General features: G+C 39.3%; 1 protein-coding gene across 1 annotated transcript; it reads right to left on the reverse strand.

Moving 5' to 3' along the window:
• Positions 1-15,014: 15,014 nt before the first annotated feature.
• On the reverse strand, positions 15,015-15,962 carry LOC144828198 (olfactory receptor 6F1-like). The gene has a single exon (XM_078686290.1). It carries the CDS (start codon positions 15,960-15,962, stop codon positions 15,015-15,017), a length of 948 nt encoding a protein of 315 aa, XP_078542416.1.
• Between the last annotated feature and the right edge of the window lie 11,404 nt (positions 15,963-27,366).

Below are 27,366 nucleotides of genomic sequence, written 5' to 3' on the forward strand. Positions count from 1 at the left end.
AGTTATCAATTTCAGGAAGAACTTTTACAACTGTAGCTATTATTTATCATGACGGTCCTTCAACAACAACAGGGCATTACACATGCTATTTAAAATGTCGTAAAGGTTGGACTAACTGTAATGACACTCATTTGACTTTCAAACAACGTTTGCCTTTTGACTTAAAAAATTCATACCTAGTGTTTTTAGAACCAAAATTTAAGTAAAGGTAATTGCCCTATGAAGACGGGAGCAATTAATAAAAGTTAGTTTGCTGTTTAAAATTATATTGTGAGTAAAAGTGATGAAGATAATATAAAAATTATAGTTCTCATAAAGGTACGGTAAGTGGATCGCATATTAAGTGATATCAGTATTATAGGAAATGTTCAACATGAGAGAGCCAGAGCTGGAGTTATGAATATATTTAAATATTGTGAAAATGTTGTTTGAGCCTTTCTTTCAGAATGTCGGGAAAACGGTAATTTTAGAGTTTGTTTTAAGTAATTTGAAAATATACTGATACATCTGACACTATTGGCCTTAAGGAAAGGTGAAGGAATGAGCAAAGAGTCATGACTGAACAGAAGGAGTATATGAAAACATTGAAACTTATTTCAGATGTTCTTGGAGCTTTTTTTCTGGAGAGTCGATGAAATGGAATTTTTAGAGAACAGCAGAGTACATTCCAACGAAAAGGACCTTCATGATGTACTATTTGGCCTAAAGGAAAAGTAAGTGAATCAAATATTAGTGTACATATGTGATTTGTAAGTTTATATGTTTTTTTTTAAACACAATCTTTTTGATTGTGTTTTTTTTTTCCCGCTGTAATATGATGAATAGTTTGAACTCACTGTTTTTAGTGAAATTCAATATGTTCTGAGAACAGAAAAATAAACTACCTAACATGTTGTATAAATTATTCTATAGTTTGTATTGTGTAATTTATATTGTATTCCATTGTCTCACACTCACTTTCCTTTTTCCTCTCTGTTTCAGCTCTCTTTACTCACTCACACTGCCTTTCTCTCAGTTTATTTCACATCCATTCGTTTACTGCACTTCTTTCAGAACCCCTCATTTCCATTTCAACTGTCTGCATCCCCTCTCTCCCTTGCATCACTTTTCAGCTTTCAGTCTCTGTTTTACTTCCCTTTTCCGTCTTTTCCTCCTTTGCTCTTTTAGTAATTCCTCTTTACTCACTCACCAGTATTGTTGCAGTTTATCACTATAACTCACCCACTCTCCCTCGCTTATCTTTGTTTGCTCCTTTTTTTTTACCTCTTCTCTCTATTTTCCGTTCACTACCTCTATGTCCGAAGTCCCTCACTCTCCTTGTGTTATGTTCACTTGTGTTTATCTACCTTCTATCATTTCTCTTACAACAACTTCACTGCTCCTCTCTCATCGTTCTTCACCCCATTTCTTTTAGTCCGGTTCCATTACTACCCCTCATTTCCTATCATTCAATGTTCTTCTCTTTACTTTCATCACCGAATCACTTTCTCTCAGTACCACTGCTTTAGTCCTGTTCCCCTATCTTTCCTTCTTTAACTCCCTTACTCATTTTCCTTTCCTCACTCATTGTACTCCACTTCACTCAGTCCTTGCCTTAGTTTCTTTGTCTACTAACTTCCTCACTCCTTTTCCCTCAATCCTTCTACATTATCCTCTCTCCCTTCATCCCTTCACTCTATGACTCTTCTTCAGTTACTCTCAGTTATCTTCCATTCCTCATTCTTCTAAATGCATCCTTAATTAGACTCCTTTCCCTTTCAGTCATTGTCTTTTTACTTACTCCTGTTTCCTGATTTACTTTTGCTAACTCACATTCTTTTAGTATCTTTCTTACCTTCAGTTCATTTCTCTCTTCTTCTCTTCCTCACTGTCAGTGAATCTATATGCCTTACTCTTAGTAATTTGCTCTCCTTCTATTTCTTTAACCCTCTTTTTGTCCTTCTATATTACTTTATTTCCCTTTCTGTGTCCTTCACTGTTACTTTATTTCTTAGTACACTTTTATGATTTTTAACCTCTTCATTTGTATCTTTTAATTTAAAATATATATTTGACTAATTATAACTTATTTTTTCTTCTCTGTTTCACAGATACAAAGTGTAGTAAAAAAATGTAATGAAAGTTACATCAATTATATGGTAAGTGTGACTAAAAAAATGTAGTTTGTCATCACCCTTTGCTTTAACCTCACTGTTATTCTCTCACCCTACCTCACTCCTGTTTCCTTACTCTGCTTCCCTCACTTATTCTTATCCTCCATGTTTACTCCCCTTTCCCTAACTCCCCTCCCACATTCAACTTCTTTCAGTCCCCCTGCTTTACTTCCCTTACCCTCTGTTCTCTTCCTTTGCTCCCTCACTCATTCCCTTTCCCTTAATCATTTACTTTACTCCTGTCACTCCTTCTCTCAGTCCGTCTGTTCTCACAGTTCCTCACTTCCGTTCCCTCACTCTGTCTCTCTTATCGTTGCTGTCTCTGTCCCCTCATTCTGTCAATACTCTTTCGTCATGCTCACTCCCTACAACTCACCCACACTCCCTCACTTACCTTTCTTTGCTGCTTCACTCACTACCTTTCAGTCACTCCTTCCTTTACTCTCTCTCTCTTTTCTCTCTGTCACTGCCCGTGTCTTACCCTTATTCACTTTTATCCACCCTCTTTCACCCCTCTTTACTTACAGTCACTGCTCTTTTCTAACCCTCCATCACCGTTGTTCCTTTACTCCGGTTCCGTCACTACCCCTCATTCCCCATCCTTTACTGTCCTTCCCTTTACTTTCAACACCCACTCACATTCTCCCAGTACCTCTGCTTTAGTTTTCTTCCTCTCTCTTCCCTTCTTTCGCTCCCTTATTCATTTTCCTTTTCACACTTACACCCTATTACACCTTCTCTCTGTCTTACTATGTAATACACAGTCCCTCTGTGTTGCTCCCTCTAGCTCTCTTTCTCTTAACATCACTCTCTCTGTCCCCTTTTCTCATGCTCACTCCTTCATTATTTTTTTTTCCTTTTTTTTTTGGTGCGCGCCCCGGTGCGCGTACCCAACGGAAAAAAGAAGGACAGAGTTCTTAAAAAAATTAGCATTTTTTTATAAATTGGAGGTAGTTCTAAAACGAACTGTTTTTTTTATTCTTTTTGTTGTTTTATATTTTTTTATTGTTTTTTTTAACATTTTTTACTTTTTTTGGCTTTTCAGAACAGTTTTATATTTTTTTTGTATTTTTTATGGGGAGAAACAAAAAACAGGGAATTGTAAACGGCTCAACTGGAGCAATTGTGGTTGTCACCAGCAAGGACGATGAGCTTTACGCTCTGCTCACCATAGCTGATGGCCTTACCACAAAAACTACATGTGACCCTGAATTCACCAAACCGTGGTTGTATGATTGGCATCATCTCCCTTGTCTCTGGTCCCGATGGAGTGGGTTGCTTTCTTTTGGAGGTGCTGGGTGAAGATGGGGGAGGGTTACTGGCCAGTTCTCTCAGCTCTGCAGCAGCATAGTTGTTGGGATGCTTGCGCTGCATATACCGAATCATGGTGTAATTGCCAAATTAATATTTCTTATTAGGGTTCCCCCTTGAAAGTTCCATGCCACAGATTCGGCAAGTCACCTTTCGCGCATACACTTTCTTCTTGCCCTCTTGGATGGAAAAAAACTCCCATACAATGTGCTCCTTTTGGCCTATATGGGGTATTGTCTTCTGGCAGGAATGTCCTTCTCCCCTCCTCCTCCTCCTCCTCTTCTTCTTGACCACCAATGTGATGTTGTGGTGGCCCTCTTGGTGGTGGTGGTGGTGGTGCAGATGCTCCAGCTGCTGCTGCTACTGTAGCCATTTTAAAGTACAAAATATTAGTGACAGATCTCCAAACAGGTCTTCCTCAGTCAAAGGACAAAGTCAGAATAAGGAAAAAAGGTGGGGGCTTTCATCATTTGGAGAAAAAAAACTGTCCTGGACCAATGAAAAGTGTTAGTTTCAGGTCACATGACCCGGACTTTCATCATTTGGAAACCAAAACTGTTCTGCACCAATGAAAAGTGTTATTTTCAGGTCACATGACCCGACGCGCTTACGCTACGCGCCCGTGGTCATGCCCCTTACGTTGCGCGATCGTATGCGCTCGGGTGCTTCCTGGTGCGCTTACGCAGTGCGTCATATGACATATCACGCGGCTACGCGATACGACACGATGTTGTTTTCATTCGCGGGAATAGCGCTAACGGGACGCTCACCGGTACGCGCCCCGGGGCGCGCCGTAGTACTGCGCTTACCGGTGAGCGCATCAGTACGCGCCCCGGGAGCGCTCCGGGGCAAAAAAAAAAAATTCATAAAAATAAACATTCAAAAAATACTATTACATAATTATACAATATAAAATTCGTTTTAAAAAATATTACTTTTCATACCTATAGAGATTTGCTTTTAAAAAACCTTTGAAATTCACTGAAAAAACCATAGGTTTCACACTAGTTATAGTTAGGAATTAGCATTTAAAAAACCTATTAAATTCACTGAAAAAACCATAGGTTTCACACCAGTTATAGTTAGCTGGAAATTTTACTGGCATAAAACCATTGAATTCCCACGTTATAGTTAGTTGGACTTACTATAACTTGCGCGTGCAATGCACTGCTGATGACGTCACATATTACATCACTCATGACATGGTCAGTGACATCACTCATGACATCACTGATGACACCATCCTTGTGACAGAGTGACAGACCTCCTTTCACTGTAATGTAACCCTTGAAACACATATTCAAAAATAGAAACTACAATTTTCAAAAAATGGAGATACCCATATCAGTTACAACAACCAATTCAGTAATTCCACCATCTATATACACATCCACTCATTTACAAACAGTTCTCTATAGTCACTCGTACATATACTCACTCATCATATGTAGTGATACACCTATACATTCTGTTACACACCGACAGTCATCCAAAAGTTACTCACACACATACTCACACATGCAAATAAACTATTGAACATCCATTTATTTGCATATAGAGCTATACACACACTACCACCTTACTTCTAAGGAAATTCACACATATTTATTCTCTTAAACAATCACTTATAGAAACACATACTTATTTAAACAGGAACTCTTAGAATCTCTTACTCTCACATATACTCACTTATATACATCAATATTCACATATACTAGATTAAAACATATGTAGTTACTGATAAAGACACTAGTGAGACAGTCATTCACTCACTAACATACACATAAACACACTAATCCACCCATACAGTCCTGCACATATGCTGTCTTCAAAACACATACAAGGAGAGAGTCAGTCATTCATGCATCTATGTGCTAAGTAATACCCCCACCAAACCATACAAACACTCATACTGATACTAAGAAAAACATCTAATAACCCATATACATACACATGTAGCTACTCACCAACCCATGCAGCCACTTATACACAAAGTGAAACACTAATACATATATTTAAATATTTAAACATTACTCACTAATATATGTATTCACTAAGATACACTTAATAAACCAGTTAACCAATCAATTAAAAAAAAACATCCATGTAAACACTTATTTAAACATTTATTCTTCCATCAACTTTTACATATACATATATAACACATATTTATTTTTTTAAAGACACACATTCACTGGATGGTGTCATCAGTGATGTCATGAGTGATGTCACTGACCATGTCATGAGTGATGTAATATGTGATGTCATCAGCAGTGCATTGCACGCGCAAGTTATAGTGAGTCCAACTAACTATAACGTGGGAATTTCAATGGTGTTATGCCAGTAAAATTTCCAGCTAACTATAACTGGTGTGAAACCTATGGTTTTTTCAGTGAATATATCTATATATATACATATATATATATATATATATATACATATATATATTCACTGAAAAAACCATAGGTTATAGACCATATATAGTTAGGAATTCGCATTTACAAAACCTTATTTTCTCACACAAAACCATTGAAATTCCATATATAGTTAGTTGCACTAACTATATATCGCGCACCCGCAATCCACTGCTGATGATGTCACATATTACATCATTCATGACATGGTCAGTGACATCACTGATGACATCACTGATGACATCTCAAATGACATCACTGATGACATCACTGATGACATCACTGATGACATCTCATTTGACATTACTGATCACATCACTGATGATATCATTCATGTGATAATACGATGAACCTCTTCAGACTCTAATATAACCTTAGATACAATCAGTATAAACAGACACTCACAGACTGTCACTCATCCATGGAGTTACTCACACACCTAGTCAGTCATGCAAAGAATCAATCAAACCTCCATTTCCTCAACTATACAGTTATACAAACTTTACTTATTCAAACATATACTAACACATATTTACTCTCTTATACAATCCCTGATACAAGTTCACAATGATCCATACAGCCACTCACACATTCACTGGCTCTTATGCACAGTTATTTATATATGTCAACTCTCACATGCACTGTGTTTTACATATGTACTTACTTTGACATGTAGCACTGAGATATCCATTCACTCACCAATACACTCATGCACACAGTCAACCGCCCATACAGCTGTTTCCACATGCACTTTTGAAACCATACATCTAGTGAATCAACTGCTCACACATCTATGCACAGAGTCATACACCTCCCAGCCACCCACACACACACTCAGTCTCCCATACAAATACTTGGGCAACCAATCAATAACCCATATAGTTACTCATATAGCTACTTATCAACACATGCAACAGTTTACAGAACAACAGACATAATGATGCACAAATTAAGACAGTTTAGTCACTAACCCATGCACTCAGTGAGACACATTTAATCACTCACTCATACAGTCAGTCATGCACCTACTAAATCCTTCATCCAGACACTTATACATCCACTCATTCTTCAATATGTAAGACATATTTTAACTTTACAGAAACATACAGTCACTGGATGTTGTCATCAGTGATGTCATCAGTGATGTCATTTGAGATGTCATCAGTGATGTCATCAGTGATGTCACTGACCATGTCATGAATGATGTAATATGTGACATCATCAGCAGTGGATTGCGGGTGCGCGATATATAGTTAGTGCAACTAACTATATATGGAATTTCAATGGTTTTGTGTGAGAAAATAAGGTTTTGTAAATGCGAATTCCTAACTATATATGGTCTATAACCTATGGTTTTTTCAGTGAATTTTCAAGGTTTTGTAAATGCTAATTCCTAACTATATATGGTCTATAACCTATGGTTTTTTCAGTGAATTTTCAAGGTTTTGTAAATGCTAATTCCTAACTATATATGGTCTATAACCTATGGTTTTTTCAGTGAATATATATATATACATACATATATAAACATATATCATCTGTATATCTATATAAATACAAACATAAATGCATGCATACATATACTTATATGCATACAGATGCATGTTATTTACATGAAAGTTGAAAAAACACTAATAAAAGCAAAGCTAAAAAGCCACCTCATTACAAACAGAATGGCTTTAACTTAAACGAGGGCGAAATCTATTGCATTTTCAATGCTTGTTTACTTTGGTTCCATCAAGAAGACATTCAGATGTGTCACACATTTGCCATAAATTCTGAATGTTAGCACTCTAGTTGCACATTAGATCACTGTAGTAAAGCTACTGCTCACCAGGGACGTCTGCTGCTGGTATTCAAAGTGCATGTTTCAGTCTGCATGTCAGAATTTTTTTAATGACATAGAAGAGGATTTGAGAAGTCACTCAAAATGATCCCTAATTTTTCTTTCTGAAGCACTAATCATACTTTCTATGGCAAAATTAACCCCCTCATGTTGTTCCTTTTTAAATTGAGTGTTTTCAGACTTACCACTTCATTCCAATCAAGATGGCTTCTGGTGTGCCATACTTTTGTCATAAGTAAGACTGTTAGCGCTCTAGTTGTTCTTTAGAACACTCTGGGACATTCTGTCATTGGGCTATACTTGGGGTACATCTGGGTGATATTTAGGCTACATTTAGGCTCTTTTGTCTCTGGTGGCCATCTTGGGAGACTGTATGTCAGAATTTGTTAATGAAATTGAAGAGGGTTTGAGAAGTCACTCAAAATGTGCCCTAATTTTTCTTTCTGCAGCACTAATCATAATTCATATGGCAAAATATACCCCCTCATTTTGTTCCTTTTTAAATTAAATGTTTTAAGAGTTACCACTTTATTGCAATCAAGATGGCTTCAGGTGTGCCATACCTTTGTAATAAGTAGGACTGTTAGCGCTCTAGTTGTTCTTTAGAACACTCTGGGACATTCTGTCATTGGGCTATACTTGGGCTACATCTGGGTGATATTTGGGCTACATTTGGGCTCTTTTGTCTCTGGTGGCCATTTTGGGAGACTGCATGTCAGAATTTTTTAATGAAATAGAAGAGGATTTGAAAAGTCACTCAAAATGTGCCCTAATTTTTCATTCTGCAGCACTAATCATACTTTCTGTGGCAAAATATACCCCCTCATGTTTCTTTTTAAATTAAATGTTTTAAGAGTTACCACTTTATTCCAATCAAGATGGCTTCAGGTATGCCATACCTTTGTAATAAGTAGGACTGTTAGCGCTCTAGTTGTTCTTTAGAACACTCTGGGACATTCTGTCATTGGGCTATACTTGGGCTACATCTGGGTGATATTTGGGCTACATTTGGGCTCTTTTGTCTTTGGTGGCCATTTTGGGAGACTGCATGTCAGAATGTTTTAATGAAATAGAAAAGGATTTGAGAAGTCACCCAAAATGTGCCCTAATTTTTCATTCTGCAGCACTAATCATACTTTCTATGGCAAAATATACCCCCTCATGTTGTTTCTTTTTAAATTAAATGTTTTAAGAGTTACCACTTTATTCCAATCAAGATGGCTTCAGGTGTGCCATACCTTTGTAATAAGTAGGACTGTTAGCGCTCTAGTTGTTCTTTAGAACACTCTGGGACATTCTGTCATTGGGCTATACTTGGGCTACATCTGGGTGATATTTGGGCTACATTTGGGCTCTTTTGTCTCTGGTGGCCATTTTGGGAGACTGCATGTCAGAATTTTTTAATGAAATAGAAGAGGATTTGAAAAGTCACTCAAAATGTGCCCTAATTTTTCATTCTGCAGCACTAATCATACTTTCTATGGCAAAATATACCCCCTCATGTTTCTTTTTAAATTAAATGTTTTAAGAGTTACCACTTTATTCCAATCAAGATGGCTTCAGGTATGCCATACCTTTGTAATAAGTAGGACTGTTAGCGCTCTAGTTGTTCTTTAGAACACTCTGGGACATTCTGTCATTGGGCTATACTTGGGCTACATCTGGGTGATATTTGGGCTACATTTGGGCTCTTTTGTCTCTGGTGGCCATTTTGGGAGACTGCATGTCAGAATGTTTTAATGAAATAGAAAAGGATTTGAGAAGTCACCCAAAATGTGCCCTAATTTTTCATTCTGCAGCACTAATCATACTTTCTATGGCAAAATATACCCCCTCGTGTTGTTTATTTTTAAATTAAATGTTTTAAGAGTTACCACTTTATTCCAATCAAGATGGCTTCAGGTGTGCCATACCTTTGTAATAAGTAGGACTGTTAGCGCTCTAGTTGTTCTTTAGAACACTCTGGGACATTCTGTCATTGGGCTACACTTGGGCTACATCTGGGTGATATTTGGGCTACATTTGGGCTATTTTGTTTCTGGTGGCCATTTTGGGAGACTGCATGTCAGAATTTTTTAATGAAATAGAAGAGGATTTGAAAAGTCACTCAAAATGTGCCCTAATTTTTCATTCTGCAGCACTAATCATACTTTCTATGGCAAAATGTACCCCCTCATGTTTCTTTTTAAATTAAATGTTTTAAGAGTTACCACTTTATTCCAATCAAGATGGCTTCAGGTGTGCCATACCTTTGTAATAAGTAGGACTGTTAGCGCTCTAGTTGTTCTTTAGAACACTCTGGGACATTCTGTCATTGGGCTATACTTGGGCTACATCTGGGTGATATTTGGGCTACATTTGGGCTCTTTTGTCTCTGGTGGCCATTTTGGGAGACTGCATGTCAGAATGTTTTAATGAAATAGAAAAGGATTTGAGAAGTCACTCAAAATGTGCCCTAATTTTTCATTCTGCAGCACTAATCATACTTTCTATGGCAAAATATACCCCCTCATGTTGTTTCTTTTTAAATTAAATGTTTTAAGAGTTACCACTTTATTCCAATCAAGATGGCTTCAGGTGTGCCATACCTTTGTAATAAGTAGGACTGTTAGCGCTCTAGTTGTTCTTCAGAACACTCTAGGAGGCTGCAGTAGAACACAAAGGAATCAACTGACAGTCTCTGTCCTTGTTGGATGTACATGTTTTACTGAGAATGTCAGACTTCATTTTCACATGACTGAGAAAGATAATGTGAATTTACAGAAAATATGCTTTCAGTTTAGCTTATAGATCCCCTTCCAAACCACTGTGGGAAAATCATGAGATATTAGTTTTCTTTCAAACAATATTCATGATATCACAGCAGAAGGTTTTTTCACATGGTAAAATCACCTTAGAACCCACCACAATTCCTAAAACGAGTATGGTACCATCAACAAATGATTTCTAATGTAACTAATGTCCTAAAACCCTCTATTAACTACAATGCTTTTTAATGAGGTGCTATCATGTATATTGGTCCCAAGATGGCTGCCAACACTTCTTGGATGAAGTGCTGACAGCCAATCAGATCAGATGTGTGGTTAGGCTCCGCCCAGATATATATCTTTTTTTGAACCTAAATTACTCAAAATCCACTGGAGCACATATATTGAGACCTAGCAAAGGCACATCGGGCTAACAGTCCCTACAATTCTGCCAAGTTTCGTGCAAATCCATTCAGCCGTTCGAGCTAAAAGTGAGGCCAACCGCCCTATGGAAATTAACATGGGAAAAACGCGTTTTGGGACCCCCCTTTTTTCTCGGCCCCCCCTTGATGAAACCCCCCCAAATTGTCAGGGGCTGCTCAGAAACAAAATGTACCATTTTCCTGAAAATTTCAGCCAATTCCGTCCACAAACGCCAAAGTTATTAGACATAGAATTTTCAAAAATCCCATAGAGAAAAAATCCTAACTATATATACCTACTGGCGACCGCCAGTAGGTAATATATATATATATATCTAACCTACTGGCTTCATCAGTTATAGTTATGACCATGTTTCCATAGAAAAGCCTTTTTGTTTTACCAAAAGCTTTGGCTCTGCTCAATGAATCTTCATGACATTTTCAAAACTTTTCCCCTTTTTGGTTCAGCTGCCGTGTTGAACATTTCGTTTGCACAGAAAACTGCACTATAGTGCTTTTTTCAGCCGCAAACAAGTCGTATGTACAACTTTGCTGAGACGACGAAACATGTGTTGGCTTGGGAACCTTTCATTAACTAAAAACTTGGAGATTGAATAATAAAAAAAAAGAAAGAAACACAGAGAACATAAACAGATTGATTCATTGTGCTTTATGTGTAACTTACAATGGAATTTACCATTTTGATTTTACATGTGCTAGGGGATATATTATGTAATGTCTTGTTGCTTTTGCCACAGAAACTAGAGATGCATGTGGTTCTTTCTACTCTTCTGATCACTGTCGTTACTTAGGATCTTTTCAAAGAATATTTAGTGGAATAACCTACAAGCACATTGACCCTACTAACCTATACCACCGAATCCAGTAAAGATGGCGTGATCCATTCTATAATGCTGAAGCTCTCTTCCCATCCCTCTACTTCCCACGTAGCAATTCTTCATAACCGAAATCACTGATCTGGACACCCACATTCACCAGTAATTGCATTCTCCCCCAGTGGCACCAACCGCCTAGGCCCAGGTGTAATGAGTACTTCATTGGATTATACAGAATAGTACATAAAAAACAGGCTATGTACACACTGAGAAATAAGGTAGATGAATTTGAGAGGGTGTGAAGTACTTACCTTGCCTTGGAAGGGAGGCTCTCTAGTATCTGGTACCTTCTTTGACTCTACTCCTTTGTCCCAGGGCTTTCCCTTGGGATAGAAGTATTGTATTCCTGGCAACACACAACAGTTTATGGTGGAACACTCACACGTCCTGGACTAATTTAATTACTCAATTGACAAAAGGGACTTTGCATACCCTGGCATGTTCGTCGTGGGAGCCATCTGTCTACCACCCTGTCACCAGTGACTAAACCGAGGTCACATGGTGACCTCCATTGGTCTCATCCACCCTCCCCTTACTACTCTTCTTCATTGCACTACCATCCCCACCTAGTTGCTACTTATTAGCCCTGCATTTGACTCTGCCTGTGGTTTTACCCTCCCCCCTGCAATCTGGGATTGCCTGGCTTCTTTGCAGGTGATTCCCTGATGGGTGCGAGGGGGACCACTGCTGGTGTGTTTTTGGCCATGGATTTTTGGTACCGGTTTTTAAATCAAGGCTATGACCCCCATGTCCCCCCTCAACTAAAGTTAATGAGGGAAAGCTCTTGTTTTAATTTTCATACAGGTAAAGTCCAATCTTAAACTGTTTTCTATTGAGAGAAGTGTATTGTTGTATTATTATTGTATTATAATTCCAAATGTTGTAGCAGATTGTAGTGGAATAAGTTAATGTCCCCTTTTCCTGATCCTCCCTCAGCACACATACCTCCAACTCACCCGTCCTTTGCATGCATTCCACACCTCTGCCTTTTCCACCATTCAATACTAGGCACTTGGCAGAAGAACTGTTATTTCCTGTGTATTCAGTTTTCGTTTACATTATAATGACTAGATGGGTATAGGCCTGATTCCTGATGGATGAGTCTATTTCTATTTTGTTTGTGAATATAAACCCATGCAGAGATACTTCTTCGTATCTGTATACCTATATGTCAGTACATTATTTGTCTTTAATAAACAAATGTTGCATTATAAAAAAGAAGAAAATTACTTAATCCAAAGTTGTGCTTGCCTAAATTTGAAACATGGTCATCCGAAGTGAAGGGTGAAACTTTGAAACAATCTGTTCAAAGAGCTGTGGCTAGTGAACTGCTATACCAGTGTAAGCTGAAATTGCTACAGTATGTCTCAATTGACAACCAAGACAAGCAAGATAACCTCAGCCTCATTCATCACATTTTGCTTGGTGAAGCCTATTCACAGAGGCTTTTTACAGAATTCAAAATAGTACTTTTGTAGTACTGTTTTATATACAATTACGTGCCTTTCTGAATCAAACCCAGAACATCTAATATGGGAATAGGTCATGGAATATTCATACACAAGTAATACAAATGGAAAGACTATGACTGTTGCATTTTTACTACTAACGAGTTTGATGTTTTGGTCTGATTCATAAAGGTATGTAACAGGTATGTGAAGGTTTGTAACAGTACATAAATGAGTACTCCTGAGTACTCCTGTAGTACCATTACCAGTACTTGTAGATGCTGTTGTCAATAGGCCACAATGAGCTTGACCTGCAACCTATCCCACTAACTACTTAACCTATGTAATATACATAACATTCGTTGTTATATATCTTTGCAATTTTAGACCTGTTGTAAAAATGCTGAGAGCTGAATTTTACCCTTTATTAACTCTGTTATTCTTCCAATCTAGGTAATTATATTATTATGCATATCTTGTTATTTGGTGCGCTAAGGAGCCAGATCCCTAGCATTTTTACATTGCAATTCAATGAATGTGTGCATTAGTTACAGCTAGCACATTAAGCTGCAGATTTATCATAATGTTTGTTGTGCTTGCATCATACAATATAACACAAGTGCAACACAACACTAAAATCTGTTTAACCAAGCTACTCAAGGCCACCTTGCATGGCCTTGCAGTGCTTGGTAATTCTGTAGTAATGAAAGGCTGCACAAGTCAAAGCCTTGTGTTACTGAGCCCTGGGAAGGTGTCCCATGGTTGGAACTTCATTTCTTCAACACATCCAACCATAGACTTTGGCACATTCCCAGATTTACCATGAGTGGCAGACCTGGGAAAACATCAAAATGGTACATCTACCCCGAGGAGGAGTAACAAGGAGAAATTGGTTACTTTCTCCTTGTTTTTTTCTCTTTCTATGTATATTGCATTCTGCAGCACATATAAAAAGAGGAAAAAGCCTCAGAGAATCTCTTCCTTTGCAAAAACAATCCTGCCTACAATGATTGTATAGTTGTACCATGGTGTAAGGGTGGCTGTGTTGATGTTAGGCAGAACATTTTGTGCCAACACAAGGAAAACACATGAATGCCCCATACAATGTTAACTATTCCCATTCCTACCCTCCCCATTTCATGCAGCACAACAAGGTGTCTTACTGCATTGTGTTGCATTAAAGTTTGATAAATCTAAGAATCAGATTACAAGTAAGGCCCTCAAACACTTTGAAAAGTGTAGTGTTGTACTTCTCTTACTGCATACTTTTATGAAGCACATGACACATTATGCTCTTGAAATTTTTAAAGGTGGGTACGTTATAACTGGCTGTTATGTTAGATCGATTCTATGATAATATTCAACCTTATCTGACCTGTATTGCTGGTGTATGGTGTTTATTCCACCTTAAACATGAATAATTTATTATTAGTTCTTTGATTATCCATGTGTTCCATTAAAAAAACTCTCTCCTGATAAACACCTCAAAATGCATAGTGACTGTTAAAGATTTTTGGAACTGGTAAATTGGATAAATATCATGGAGAGTCCTGACAAAAGCTAAATACCAAATCACCTTACCGATTTCATGTTTACTGTACGATAAAATGTTCTATTTCCTGAAACTTACCAAAAGCTCTAAATTTTTATCTGTGTTGGCAGGATTTATATTTGAAAAGTCTGTATTTTGGTGTAGAGGGAGGTTCCTGAATATGTGTTCTTCATCTGTAACAAATTAAACATTAAAAATAAAATGATCCTTCCTATGGCTGCTAAATTAGGTGTATTTTTGTAACATTCTCTCACTGTCTAAACCTTTTCTCAGCGCATTTTTTATCTCCTTGTTTCTTAGTGTATAGATTATAGGATTTAATAGCGGTGTCACTACAGATGGAAAGACAGACACTACTTTGTTGATGTGCAGAGAATTTCTTCCTGTTGGCTTCACAAACATGAAAATTTCAGTGCCGTAGAATATGGCTAACACGGTGAGGTGTGAGGCACAGGTTGAGAAGGCCTTTCTTCTACCCCTATCACTAGACATTCGTATGATAGTCAAGATAATACACACATAGGATACTATAACCACGAGCAAACATCCCAATAATACAACACTAGCAAAGATAAAAAAAATCAATTCAACGCTGTGAGTTTCAGAACAGGATAGTGCCAAAATTGGAGCAAGGTCACAGTAATAATGATTAATTACATTGGGACCACAGAAGTTCAGTCTGGATATCTGTATGGTAAATACAACCACAGTCAAAAAGCCAACAACCCAACAGCCCAAAGCAAGTCGAATACACAGCTTATGGCTCATAATGGTCATGTAACGCAGAGGACTGCAAATAGCAATATAGCGATCAAAGGCCATGGTGACCAGGAGATAATTTTCTGTAGCTCCCAAAGAAAAATGGAAATAAAATTGAGTGATGCATCCTGTGAAAGATATAGATTTGCTCCCCGTAAGAAGGTCTGAGAAGAACTTTGGAACAGTGGCTGTAGGGTACCAAATTTCTAAAATTGAAAAAGTGCCTATGAAAAAATACATGGGCTTGTGCAGGGAGGTTGAACTCTTGATGGCAGCAATGATGACGACATTTGTAAAGATTGTTATGATATAGATGTTACAAAGGACTACAAAGAGAAATATTTCAATGTCTTTGTTGACTGTGAACCCCCGGAGAATGAATTTTGTCACTCTAGTTGTATTTCCATCTTCCATAGCTTCCTGCTTCTTAAACTGCAAAAAAGTAGTTACTTCAGAAATTATGATTTAGAGTATAAATATTTACTTATTTCTTCATGAAAGATCCGTTAATCAGTTTTCTGAAACATTAAAGAAGGACTTCATATACAGTTATGTTTATTCATATTTAAGATCATTTTAAGAAATACGAATCCTCATGTTTAACACACAGGCACCCATTCAGAGAGATCAACAAAAACACAGACATTGACAGACAAACCAACAGTTATGTACAACACCGAGCATTAGGTGGCACAAGCTAAACTCAATGAGTGACGTACTGGATGAGTTGCACAATTGTAGCTCAATATGATGAGCAACAGGGGGAACAAGGTGACATACAACAGAGTGATAAGGTGATGAGCAGGGGGGGCACAGGGTGATGTGCAACAATGGGCATAGGGTGATGTCAGCAAGGGGATACAGGGTAATAGGGTCGAGCGAGCGTGCCAAACAAGATGGCCACCTTCCTCTGAGTCTGCCCTTTAACAAGTATTTAATGGCATAATTAGGTGCCTTACCACTTTTGAGGGGAAGCGGAGGCTTCTTTTATTCAGCACTTCTGGCTGTCTGACTATTGTGCCTTTCCCTGTCGGTTGGGTGGAGCATCTTCAAGTGGACTGCTCTTCGTGTCTTCCGTACTAGTGCTGCCAACTCTTCCTTTCAGGAGGGTGGAGTGACTTCCAGGAAAGGGTGAGGCTGTGGCCTAGGCCAATCCTGCAGTTAGTTTTAGCTGCTGCATTGCCCATTTTAAGGTAGCATTTAATTCTTGCTTGCTTTTCAAGGAATATTGTGACTGGCTAATTTTTTTAATTTCATTATTTAGAGATATGGATGGCAAAACTGCTCAAGTTATGTCTACTAAACGCAAAGAGAATATTTATCCTCCACAAGCTAAGTCTAAATCAGTGGATAATAATGAACCTTCATTCTCCACATTACTGGAAGAATTACAAGCTGTTCATTCCAATATAGATAACATTGCATCTGAAATAAAACATTTGCGGAGGGATATGGCTGCCCTTTCCATGTACATTTCTGTCAATGCTGGTAAAATTCAGGATACTAAATCTAAGATGACAATCTTATGCCTATGGCAGCTAAAATAGTACCAATGAATGAATTATTACTGGACGTACAAAACCACAATCAGCAATATAATCTGTGAATTTTTAATTTACAAGAGGATGCGGAAGGTAATGACTGCAGGTTATATTTAGAAAACCTGTTACCTGGTCTTTTACGTATAAAGTTCCCTGAAAAATCTGAGATTGGTAAGGTGCATAGAATTCCTTCTCATCATAATCCAAGACAGGATAAGCTTTGTAAAATTATATTTAAAGTCTTGCATTATCACCATTTAGTTTTGATACGAAAGGCAGCCAGAGACATTCCTTCTTTAATGGTCAGTGGGAATGACATTTTTATTCATCAAGATTTCGCTAAGGAAACAGTCAAAATTCACAAAACATTTGCTGATCGTCGACCAAGACTGAGAAGCGTTGGTTATAAGTAAGGTTTATTTGATCCGTCCACTATGCGAAAATGGAAAGATGCATCCTCTAAGTCTTTTCAGCATCAGATGATCTTCATCAATTTGTGTGTTTGTTTTAAAAAATAATTTAATAGGACATTAGAACAAACAAAATGTTACCAATTGTACAATACCAAAAATAACTGAGGTCCGTATTTATAAATGTATCCCTCCCACCCCCCACCCAGGCAGATCCCGACAAAACAATACAATACAGAGGAGAAAAAAAGGGTTATTTGTGCGACCAAATACATACAATTTGGCCCTAGATTACCCTAGCATACCCCAGGCTCAAATATCTATTAATCCTCATCTTTATTTATCCATCTGGTTAAGAGTTCCCAAATCTTTAATCCCCTAGCCCTAGCGCTAGTTCCCCTTCTTCTAAATACTGAGGTCGCCCATTTATAAATAGAAAGTAATTTACCAAACCAAACATGTATAGAAGGAGGATTCTTATCTAGCCAAACACTGGCAAGACATAGCCGAAATACTGCCATTGTTATGTAGACCAATTTCCAATCGGATTCCTCCATTTCCTGGAATGAAGGTGTTGTCCAATTTCGGTCAACAGCTGGAAAAGTCTAGGGCAGGTGGCAAACATATGGATACTATCCGCTGCAAGCGACCAACACCGAGAACAATCTATCCCTGAAATCCCGCCCCATCTGTAAATTCGAGCCGGAGTAATATAAAGATTACACCATGTCTTGAAACATTGTACTTGCAAGCTTGCTGAGATACAGGCAGTCTGACTAAGCTGAAGGGAGTTTTCACACTCTTCCTGCCCTGCTTGTAACATCTCTTGTCACATGTCGATATGTTTGGACATATCATCCCCCATCCCATTATTAATAAGCTTATATGACATGGAAATTGTTGATCGGCCCCCCAAAATCAAATCCAGTAAAGGAATTCTGTTGCAAGAGGTTAGCTTTTAGATAGAAAATCCCTTAATTGCAGGTATTTAAAAAATAATTATTTCCGATCCCAAACTTTTCCTTTATTAAATCAAATGTGGATATTACGGTATCAGACATTAGGTCCCCTATGAACGAAACCCCTTTATTATTCCAATTTTTGAAATATTCATCCTGAAATATTTCCGAAAGTAACTGATTGTTGTCAAGAGGAGAGTATCTATCAATCTGACCAATCGAGAACTTTTCCGGACAGCAGTCCAGGCCCTGAAGGCACCCAACAAAACCTTACATTTTACCCTCTTAAAATAGGCATAGTCTATCTGGTGCATAAGGAGTCCTTTAGCTTCTACCCCACAGATTAAGCTGTAGATAGATATTTCACCATATCCTAGAGTTTTCCCTTTCATCAACTCGACCATTTGTTTCAAAGCTGATGCCCAATAATACATTTGAAAGTTTGGGACAGACCAACCCTCCCACAGATCTCTAGCTAAGGTCATGTATTTGAGAGTCCTGCGGGGACGTTGACCAGCCCATAAAAACTACAAGATTATCTGATTCAACTTGACACATTCACCCAGCGCTCGTTTTTCATCTGGGCGACCATTCACGCAGCTCTCCTACCCGGTATAGGAGCCGCTGAGAGTCCAGGGAACTTTGGCTGCCTGTCTCCCCTGCCGCCGCCAGAACAACCGGGCGGTCGCCGAGAGGGGGGACTACAAGTCCCAGCATCCCCATTGCCACGACCACTCCCACCCACACACGCGCCCGGAGGCGCTTAAAAGTGACTTGTTCCTGCGGTGGAGCAGGGGACACATTTACCCAGCGCTCGTTTTTCATCTGGGGCGACCATTCACGCAGCTCTCCTACCCGGTATAGGAGCCGCTGAGGGTGGACTACAAGTCCCAGCATCCCCATTGCCACGACCACTCCCACCCACACATGCGCCCGGAGGCGCTTAAAAGTGACCTGTTCCTCCCGCGTCGCGGGACGCGCGTGGGTGTCGCCGGGAGAAGCCCGGGACAAGGGTGGGCCGTCTGTTGCCGTCCGGGGCAGGACGAGGGCCGGGCCGGGCAACCCGCCTGACAAACATCCTGCAAGATGGGTAAGCGGACACTACAATCTTCCATAGACAGAGGGGGTATAAAAGTAAAGGTACAAAGAAAATCTGCGAGTATTGTTTCGTACTTAACTTCTGCTGTCGGGGCTCTGAACACCAAAATTGCCAATGCTGAACGGGAATTGGGGCTGGATGTAAACAATACGCAATTGACAGGGATCTCACCGAGGAATACTACTTTGAGCAGACAAGTCCCCCTGGAGCCCCTGATCATAATTGAGTCAACTGAGAACATCGTGACACTAGACTCCAGTAATACTAACACTAATGGGGCCGAATTGGGAAATCCAAGAACTCTACCGAGTGAGACTGTAGAAACAGGAGGGCAGCAACTGAACACGAAGAAAGCTGCAAAGAGGCGGCATAAAAATACTACAGCCTCAATGGCTATCTTGGGTAAAAAAGGGCCGATACCTCAGAAACGAATGGAGGAAACAATACGGGACTCGATCGAAGATATTTTCTCTGAGAGACTGGAGATTGCTTTGTCTACCATTGCTAAAGACATTATTGATACCTTGAATGTATGTGTAGCAGGGATACTAGAGAAATGTGAGTGCCTGAACTCCTTTTTGGCGTCAAGGGAACAACCCTCTGGTTCAAGAGAAGTTACCCACCCCTTAAAACATAGAACGCCGAAAGCTTCCATTTCTAGGCAGGTAAGAGTTTGTTACCATCTTCCCCTATGACTCAGACCTCACTATCACCCCCTACTATTAGTAATGAAAGGGTTTTGCAGCAAGGAGTAGGAAATAATAGTTTTGTTATTGCACAGACAGGGCCCAAGAACTGTAGGGAGTTTCAGATGGGTAGAAATCCCCTACCTCAACCTACAATTAACCTCCCCACTGAGGCTACCCCTTTGGTGGCAATAATAGTGAATGTTCCACCTCTGTTAGCGGGAGAGGTGGAATCTACAGAAACTCTGTTAAAATTTACGAAGAAATGGTGTGATGCAAACTGCTCTGGTGGCAAGGAGATTTCCTCTAGTGTAATCATGGTCAGACGGGTGGGTTGGATAGGGCACACACAAAAATCCCTGAAAGGGGATTGCCTCATTGTAAATTTTAATAATTCCAACGAGGCTGTCCGCCTCTTTTGGTATGCTTCAAAGATAAGTAGTGATGAAGGAGTTCTTAGAGCTATCCCGCTTGGTTTTTTCTATCCCCCTCTGAGACCCTGTAATATAGATGAGAGGCCTCTCCCTGTTCAGATGGGCAGAGGGTTATTGTGTACCACCCAACGCCTCCCTGGCTTACCTTATTGAGACCATCAGTATAGTTGGGTTACCTCAAAGGCGGGGTCATCATTTAAGGCCCAATATATGCAAAGTTCTGACAATAGGGCAACATTGGCCCTATCTAATCAATTTTCCCCTCTGTCGCAGTTGGGGGAGATTGATTGACTGGAGGAGCTGGCTGGCGGGCCCGTAAATGTAGTTCCTAAAACGTTTACAGTTAATGGAGATAGGGGAGATATTGATAGGCTATTGAGCTGGAATATAGCAGGGCTTCGTACAAAAAAGGACGATAGTGTCTGGATAAATATTATAAGAGAATATGACATTATCACCCTTCAGGAAACCTGGGATAGGGAATGTAACTTCTGGGTAGATGGCTTTACCTCATATTTTGTTCCAGCCAGGAGATCGATGGCGGGCAGAGATGGAGGAGGTCTTATGTTTCTTCTCACAGTGAAAATCTCAGGTTCAGTCAAAGTGCTAGACTCTCCCTCTCCTAATTATTTAATACTGGAACTTTCGACGAGGAATAACCCAAAAACATTGTTTATTAATTTTTATAACTCCATGGATAGTGAGTCCGCAAATGAACATCTCTATTCCCTGACAAATTTTTAAACATATATGAAGAAAGCCAAACCACTTTAGTTTATTTCATCCTGATGGGTGATTTTAATGTACATTTATGTAAATTTAATTGCCACCTTGGTGAAAGTCATGGTCCAACCCATTCATCTCCCCCACATTTTGAACACACTCCCAAGGAGGAAGCTCTGGAGGATCTCCTTTCAAATATTGATTTATATGAGCCTGGCTTTGTTGATAGAAGAGACCGAGTGGCTACGTACAAAGCCAGGGAATCTGAGACAATAATTGATTACGTATTCTTGTCTCCGGGACACCTAGGCTTTGTTATCTTTTACAACGTTGTATGCTCGATTTTTAGTGACCACAATCCAGTTGTATTAGAACAGGATAAGGGTTTTTGTATTTTAAATACTTTTGCTACTACAGTAACCTGGATTGCGGTAAAAAGTAAAGACCAGGGTAGAAGGCTAAAATGGACCAAAGTCATCCCTGAGCTCTTTTTTGAAAAGTTAGGTACGAAGGTGGGAGAACACCTAAATCTATGCGCTGATCCTTTTAGTCACGGGGCAGATGTAATTACTTCTTATGAAGTAATTTGTAAACAAGTGGCCATAGACCTTACAATGACTGCTAGGCCTAAATCAAATACTGAGAAAAGTTGGTTTTACCACAAATGCTCCAGAGCGCACCATCTACTATTAAAAGCCTTAAAAAAGAAACCCAGGGACAGACTGAAAATAGTGGCACTTAGAAAAGAGTATAAATCCATAGTGCAGACATGTAAAAACGAAATAAAAAGGAAAGCCTGGGAAGCGCTGATGTCTACTGAAACAATAAGAGATAGCTCAAAGTTTTGGTCCATTGTAAACAATCCACTGTTTTCAGGGACGGAGAACTGTAATCTAGAGTCCAACATTTCTGAGAAGGATTGGCTAAGTTACTTTGAAAAAATCTATGGTAGCCATGAAGAGTATGAACTCTTTCAGGTTCCCTCTAGTGACCCTCCATTATTGCCATTAACATTTACTGAGGAAGAGGTTGAGAAGGCAATAGTGGGCACGGCTGGAAATAAATCACCAGGCCCTGACGGGGTCCCCTCGGATTTATACAAGTATAAACCAAAATTCTGGGCTAAAGTTATGTCAAATGTTTTTAATTCCTCAGTGGAAACGGGGTTCCCGGCCTCATGGTCCCATTCCATTGTAATACCAGTGTTTAAGAAGGGCCAAAGGGGGGACCCCAGGTGTTACAGGCCCATATCGCTACTAGATTCCTCTGTGAAAATTCTAGGTAAAGTCATTCTAGCCAAGATCTCGGAGTGGGTCACTGATAAGGATATTCTGTCTAATGCCCAGTATGGGTTTAGATCCGGAAGAGGCACAGAGGCCCAGTGTCTTAATTTACACCTAATAATTAATAAGTATACTGTTGCAGCTAAGGGTTCTATTCACCTGGGTTTCATGGATTTGTCCACAGCCTTTGACCTAGTTAATAGGTCAAGGCTGTGGACTACTCTCCTGGATCTAGGTATTGATCCTTCTTTGGTGTATTTTTTGGCCGACTTACATAGAGATCTGTATGCATCTATTCGGTTGACACAGGAGGGTAATTGTTCCACAGGGTTCAGATCTGGCAGAGGGGTGCTCCAAGGATGTATTTTGGCCCCCATGCTTTTCACCCTATATACAAACTCCCTGGACAAAATAATGGCAAAGGCTACCCTGGATATTCCGCGTATGGGAGAAACTGTTATCCCAGTACTCCTATACGCGGATGATGCCGTTTTATTGGCACGCACCCCGCTGGGGCTTCAAAGACTTTTAAATTCTTTTGGTGAATTTATGAAGTCATTAGACTTAGTGGTAAACAGTGATAAATCCCACGTCATGTCTCTGGGCTCATATATGTATAGCAATAGACCCCTGTATTGTAATGGGTCCTTGATCTCTAGGATGAAGGCCTTCACATATCTGGGGGCTGTGTTTGATGATAAAGTAACATGGGTACCCCAACTGGCGGCTAAAGCAAATGCCGTAAGAAGGTCCTCCACAGCGATACTTGGCTTCGTGAAGAGGCCAGGTGGTAGACCCTGTTTGGCAATCTTATCTATTTATAAAGCGAAATGTCTTGCAATTGCGAAATATGGTGCTTCAATATGGGGCTACAAACAGACTGATTATATCCAGAAAGAGGAAAATAAATTTTTCCGTGCTTTACTAGCCCTCCTTCAGTCGACGGCCACATTTGCCGTTCATCTTGAGGTTGGAAATGGGCTATGTTTCAGATCTAACAAGTATGGCCCCTATCCTATTTTGGATCAAAACATGAATCCAAAGCTCACTTTAAATCATAAGATCTTAGGGGATTGTGTGAACCTAGAGAAATCAAAGGAAATACAGTGGTTATCCTTTATTAAATAAATATCCAGGAACCTGGGGCGTCCAGAGATGTTTTTAAACTCAGAGGGATTGGTAAAAGCCGACATAAATTGGGTTAAACCAATTTTCTCAGGTATAGGGAACAGGAGCGTGAACTGTTACAGCTAAGAAAGCCTATGGTTAGGGCCCATTATCTGTTAATCACGTGTTTAGCTATGCAGCCTTATCTAAGATTTGTAACAAAACCATTACATTGGTGGTTACTTACCAGATTTCGATTTAACCAGATCCAGCTTAATTTAAGTGAAGCTATAGGGTGGTGCAGGCCGGAGGACGCAGCATTTTGTAAGTGTGATGGTCACTCATTTCAGGATACCATGCACTTCACATTTTTTTGTTCCTTTTACACTGGAATTAGGAAAAAGTATATAGTACCACTGCTGAAAGATAAAGGGTTCTCTCAGGCTAAACCAGCATTATTGTATTTGCAATTACTGGACCACCCATTTTCCATTTTCTGTGGGGGCTGTTTGGAATAGGAAATCAAGATTGGCTAGTACAATAGTCCCATGAATTATTGGAAGTATTAAAATTATAAATGAAATTGTCAATTGTTTTTAACTGTTTTTGTGAGACTATATGTAATATGTGGAGAAGTTTTTATAGTATACCTTTATGATTTTTACTAATCGAATAAAGTGGCTTTTGACTTGACTTGACTTGACTTGATTCAACTTTAAAAACCATGACTTATTTATCTCTAGCGGGATTGCTCTAAAATTGGGGAGAATTTTGGGTAAAAATAGCATTTTAATTACATTATTCCTCCTGATTAAGGTAAGATGTAAATTATTTAATCTGTGAGAATCAGACTTTATTTTCTATATCAATGGTTTAAGATTAATATCAACATTATCTTCCACTTTAGAGCTGATCTCTATATGCAGATATCTGGCACTTTGTACTATGCAATGGTCATCTAAAATGATTTTATCATTTGGTACAATTTGAGTTTTATGTTCATTGAGATGGTAGCCTGAAAGTTTATCAAATTGAGTGGTTAAACTATTTAATTCCATAAGGGCAGAGCAAGGGGCAGTTGTGATAATAGCTAAATGATCAGCATATGCTAGAATTTTTACATCTCCCCCTTTAGCGTATAGCGGTTGAATTCTTTGGTCTTCCAGGATTTTCCTGATTTGAGGAACAATATAGGTGGTGAATGATATAGGGGAGCGTGGGCATCCTTGTCTCGTGCCCCGTGATATCTCAATTGACCCAGACAAAGCCCCATCATAGTTATCCTATCAGTTGGTTTTTTATGCATACTTTTTATAGCTTTAATGAATCCTTCTCCTAGACCATTTTTTGCCATGTCAGCCCAAAAGGCCAGGAGACCCTATCAAATGCCTTGTCCAGCGAATATGATCAATAGTTTCCCGGCCATGAACAAAGCCAAGTTGTTGGGGAGATACCAGTTTTTTAATTACCGATGCCAATCTTTTTGCAAAAATGTTACAATACATTTTCGTATCGCTATTGATCAATGCAATAGGTCTGTATGACCCAGGATCGGTTGCCAATTTACCTTTTTTCAGGAATACAACGATCTTAGCAGTCTTCCAGGAATCTGGAGGTGCTTCACCACCTTGCACTATGTTAAAAATCTCGAGCAATAGGGGGTCAATTGAGTCCAGAATTTCTTATAAAATTCACCTAGTAAAAAATCAGTTCCAACTGCTTTACCAGGAGGGAGATGTTCTATAGCTGTTTGAATTTCCTCCGGTCTGATTGAGGCTTCTAACATATTTTATCCTGAAGGGTGAGCTGTTCTGATTTAATCTCTATAAGATATCTCTCAATCTCTTCTTGGATCCCTTGGTTATCTTCTATATCTTCAGTATATAATTTTTGCTAACATTTTTGGAATACCGAAAGTATTGCTTCTGGGTCGTTAACTAAGCCAATATTAGGATCCAAGATTTCATTAATACGTGTTTGTACCTCCTTTTCTCTAGCATGAACTGCCAACATATGTCCCACCCTTTCCTTACTCTCATAGAGTATCTACCTGCTGATTTAGTAAGTGGGATTTCGGTTATAGCAGATTTGGCGATTATAATCCTTGTTTGCTCGGTATCTGATCCCCCCTCAGGTAAACCCTTAACCAGATGAGTTTCAGCCTTCCCTAATGTATCATATAATATATTAGGTTTATTCTTTTCCTCTTTTTGGGTCTCTCAGCCAAATTTAGACGTTTCACCCCTGATCCCTGCTTTAAGAGTATCCGATACATTTTGAATACTAGTGCTGCCCAAGTTCTCCTCTATACACCTCGGGATCCATCTCTCCATATACTGATTATAAGTATTATCATTTAACTGAGCCCTATTAAATGTCCAATGTGTAGCTTGAACTTTACATTTAATATTAACTTCCAGTACCAGAGGGTTGTTGTCTAACATTACTCTATGAAATTTAGTGATTTTGCTGCCCTGAACAATACATTGAGAGCTGTAGAAATAGTCCAATCTTTTATGGACTCTATGTAGGGTGGAGAAGAATGTTTTTTTTTTTGCTTTTTTTTTGTAAACCTTTATTGGTATAGACAGGATATACAAATCTGGGCCTACAACCAAACTGGCCGGCCACAACACGTGAAAGCAGTCAAGAAGTCCAGAATGAAGTTACAGAATCAATCATAGAGGAACGTAAGCAATACAATCTTAAAAAAGGGGGGGGGGAGAGAGGATCCAAACGGCCAGCAAACAGGAGCAATGAAGGTTATTTTTTATAATAGGGCAAGAAGGAGCATGACAGGCAGGGCGACAATATAAAAGAATCCGGATTCCCAAATCAAACTATTGGTAACAGAAGGGCTAAAGGGCAGCCATGCAGGAATATCAGCACTGTATATGTCAGAATAAAAAAACAGGGCCGTGAACACAAGTCAATATATAAGTAAGAACGACTTTGTATCCCCACCACCCAGTAGCACATCGGAAACAGAACAAAGGAGGCCGGAATAGCGACGACACCCAAACTAACCCGTCATACTAACCTTGGGAGAGAAGGAAAAAGGGAGGGGGGGGGGGGAAAGAGGAAAGAAAAGAGGGAAAGGAAAACACAGACTGAAAGAAAAGAATGCCGCGCCTAAACAAGCGTCCCGTAGTAAAGAACACATAAAAGAGCGATAATATCAACAACGAGGAGGGCATGGGAGTCGCAATGGAAAGCAGCAGAACTACAAAAAGAAGAACAGCGACATTACAGACCCCACCCCAAACATACCACGGAAGGCAAGGACAGATGCGGCACTCCAATAAAGAGATACAAAAGGGCCATAGAACTGAGGAAAATAAAACATCAAATAAGACCCAACCCACCCATCCCACCCAGCACCCCTGCAGAAGGCTATGGCCTACCCTCCAAACAGCGCGCCTGTCGCCCTAAACCAGAACCCGAAATGTAGTAGAGACAAGAGAAAAGAATAATATAAAGACAAAAAAAGGACATCAAGACAAAAAAAAAAAAATGGGAGGGAGGAGCAAAAGAGCAGAAACAAATACGGTCGGCCACCGCCCTCCACCCAACCAT

The sequence above is a fragment of the Lissotriton helveticus genome, chromosome 4_1 (assembly GCF_964261635.1).
Source record: "Lissotriton helveticus chromosome 4_1, aLisHel1.1, whole genome shotgun sequence".
Taxonomy (NCBI): domain Eukaryota; kingdom Metazoa; phylum Chordata; class Amphibia; order Caudata; family Salamandridae; genus Lissotriton; species Lissotriton helveticus.

Coding starts and splice junctions, on each gene's coding strand:
- LOC144828198 (XM_078686290.1), bottom strand. CDS start 15,962: ATGGAAGATGGAAATACAACTAGAGTGACAAAATTCATTCTCCGGGGG.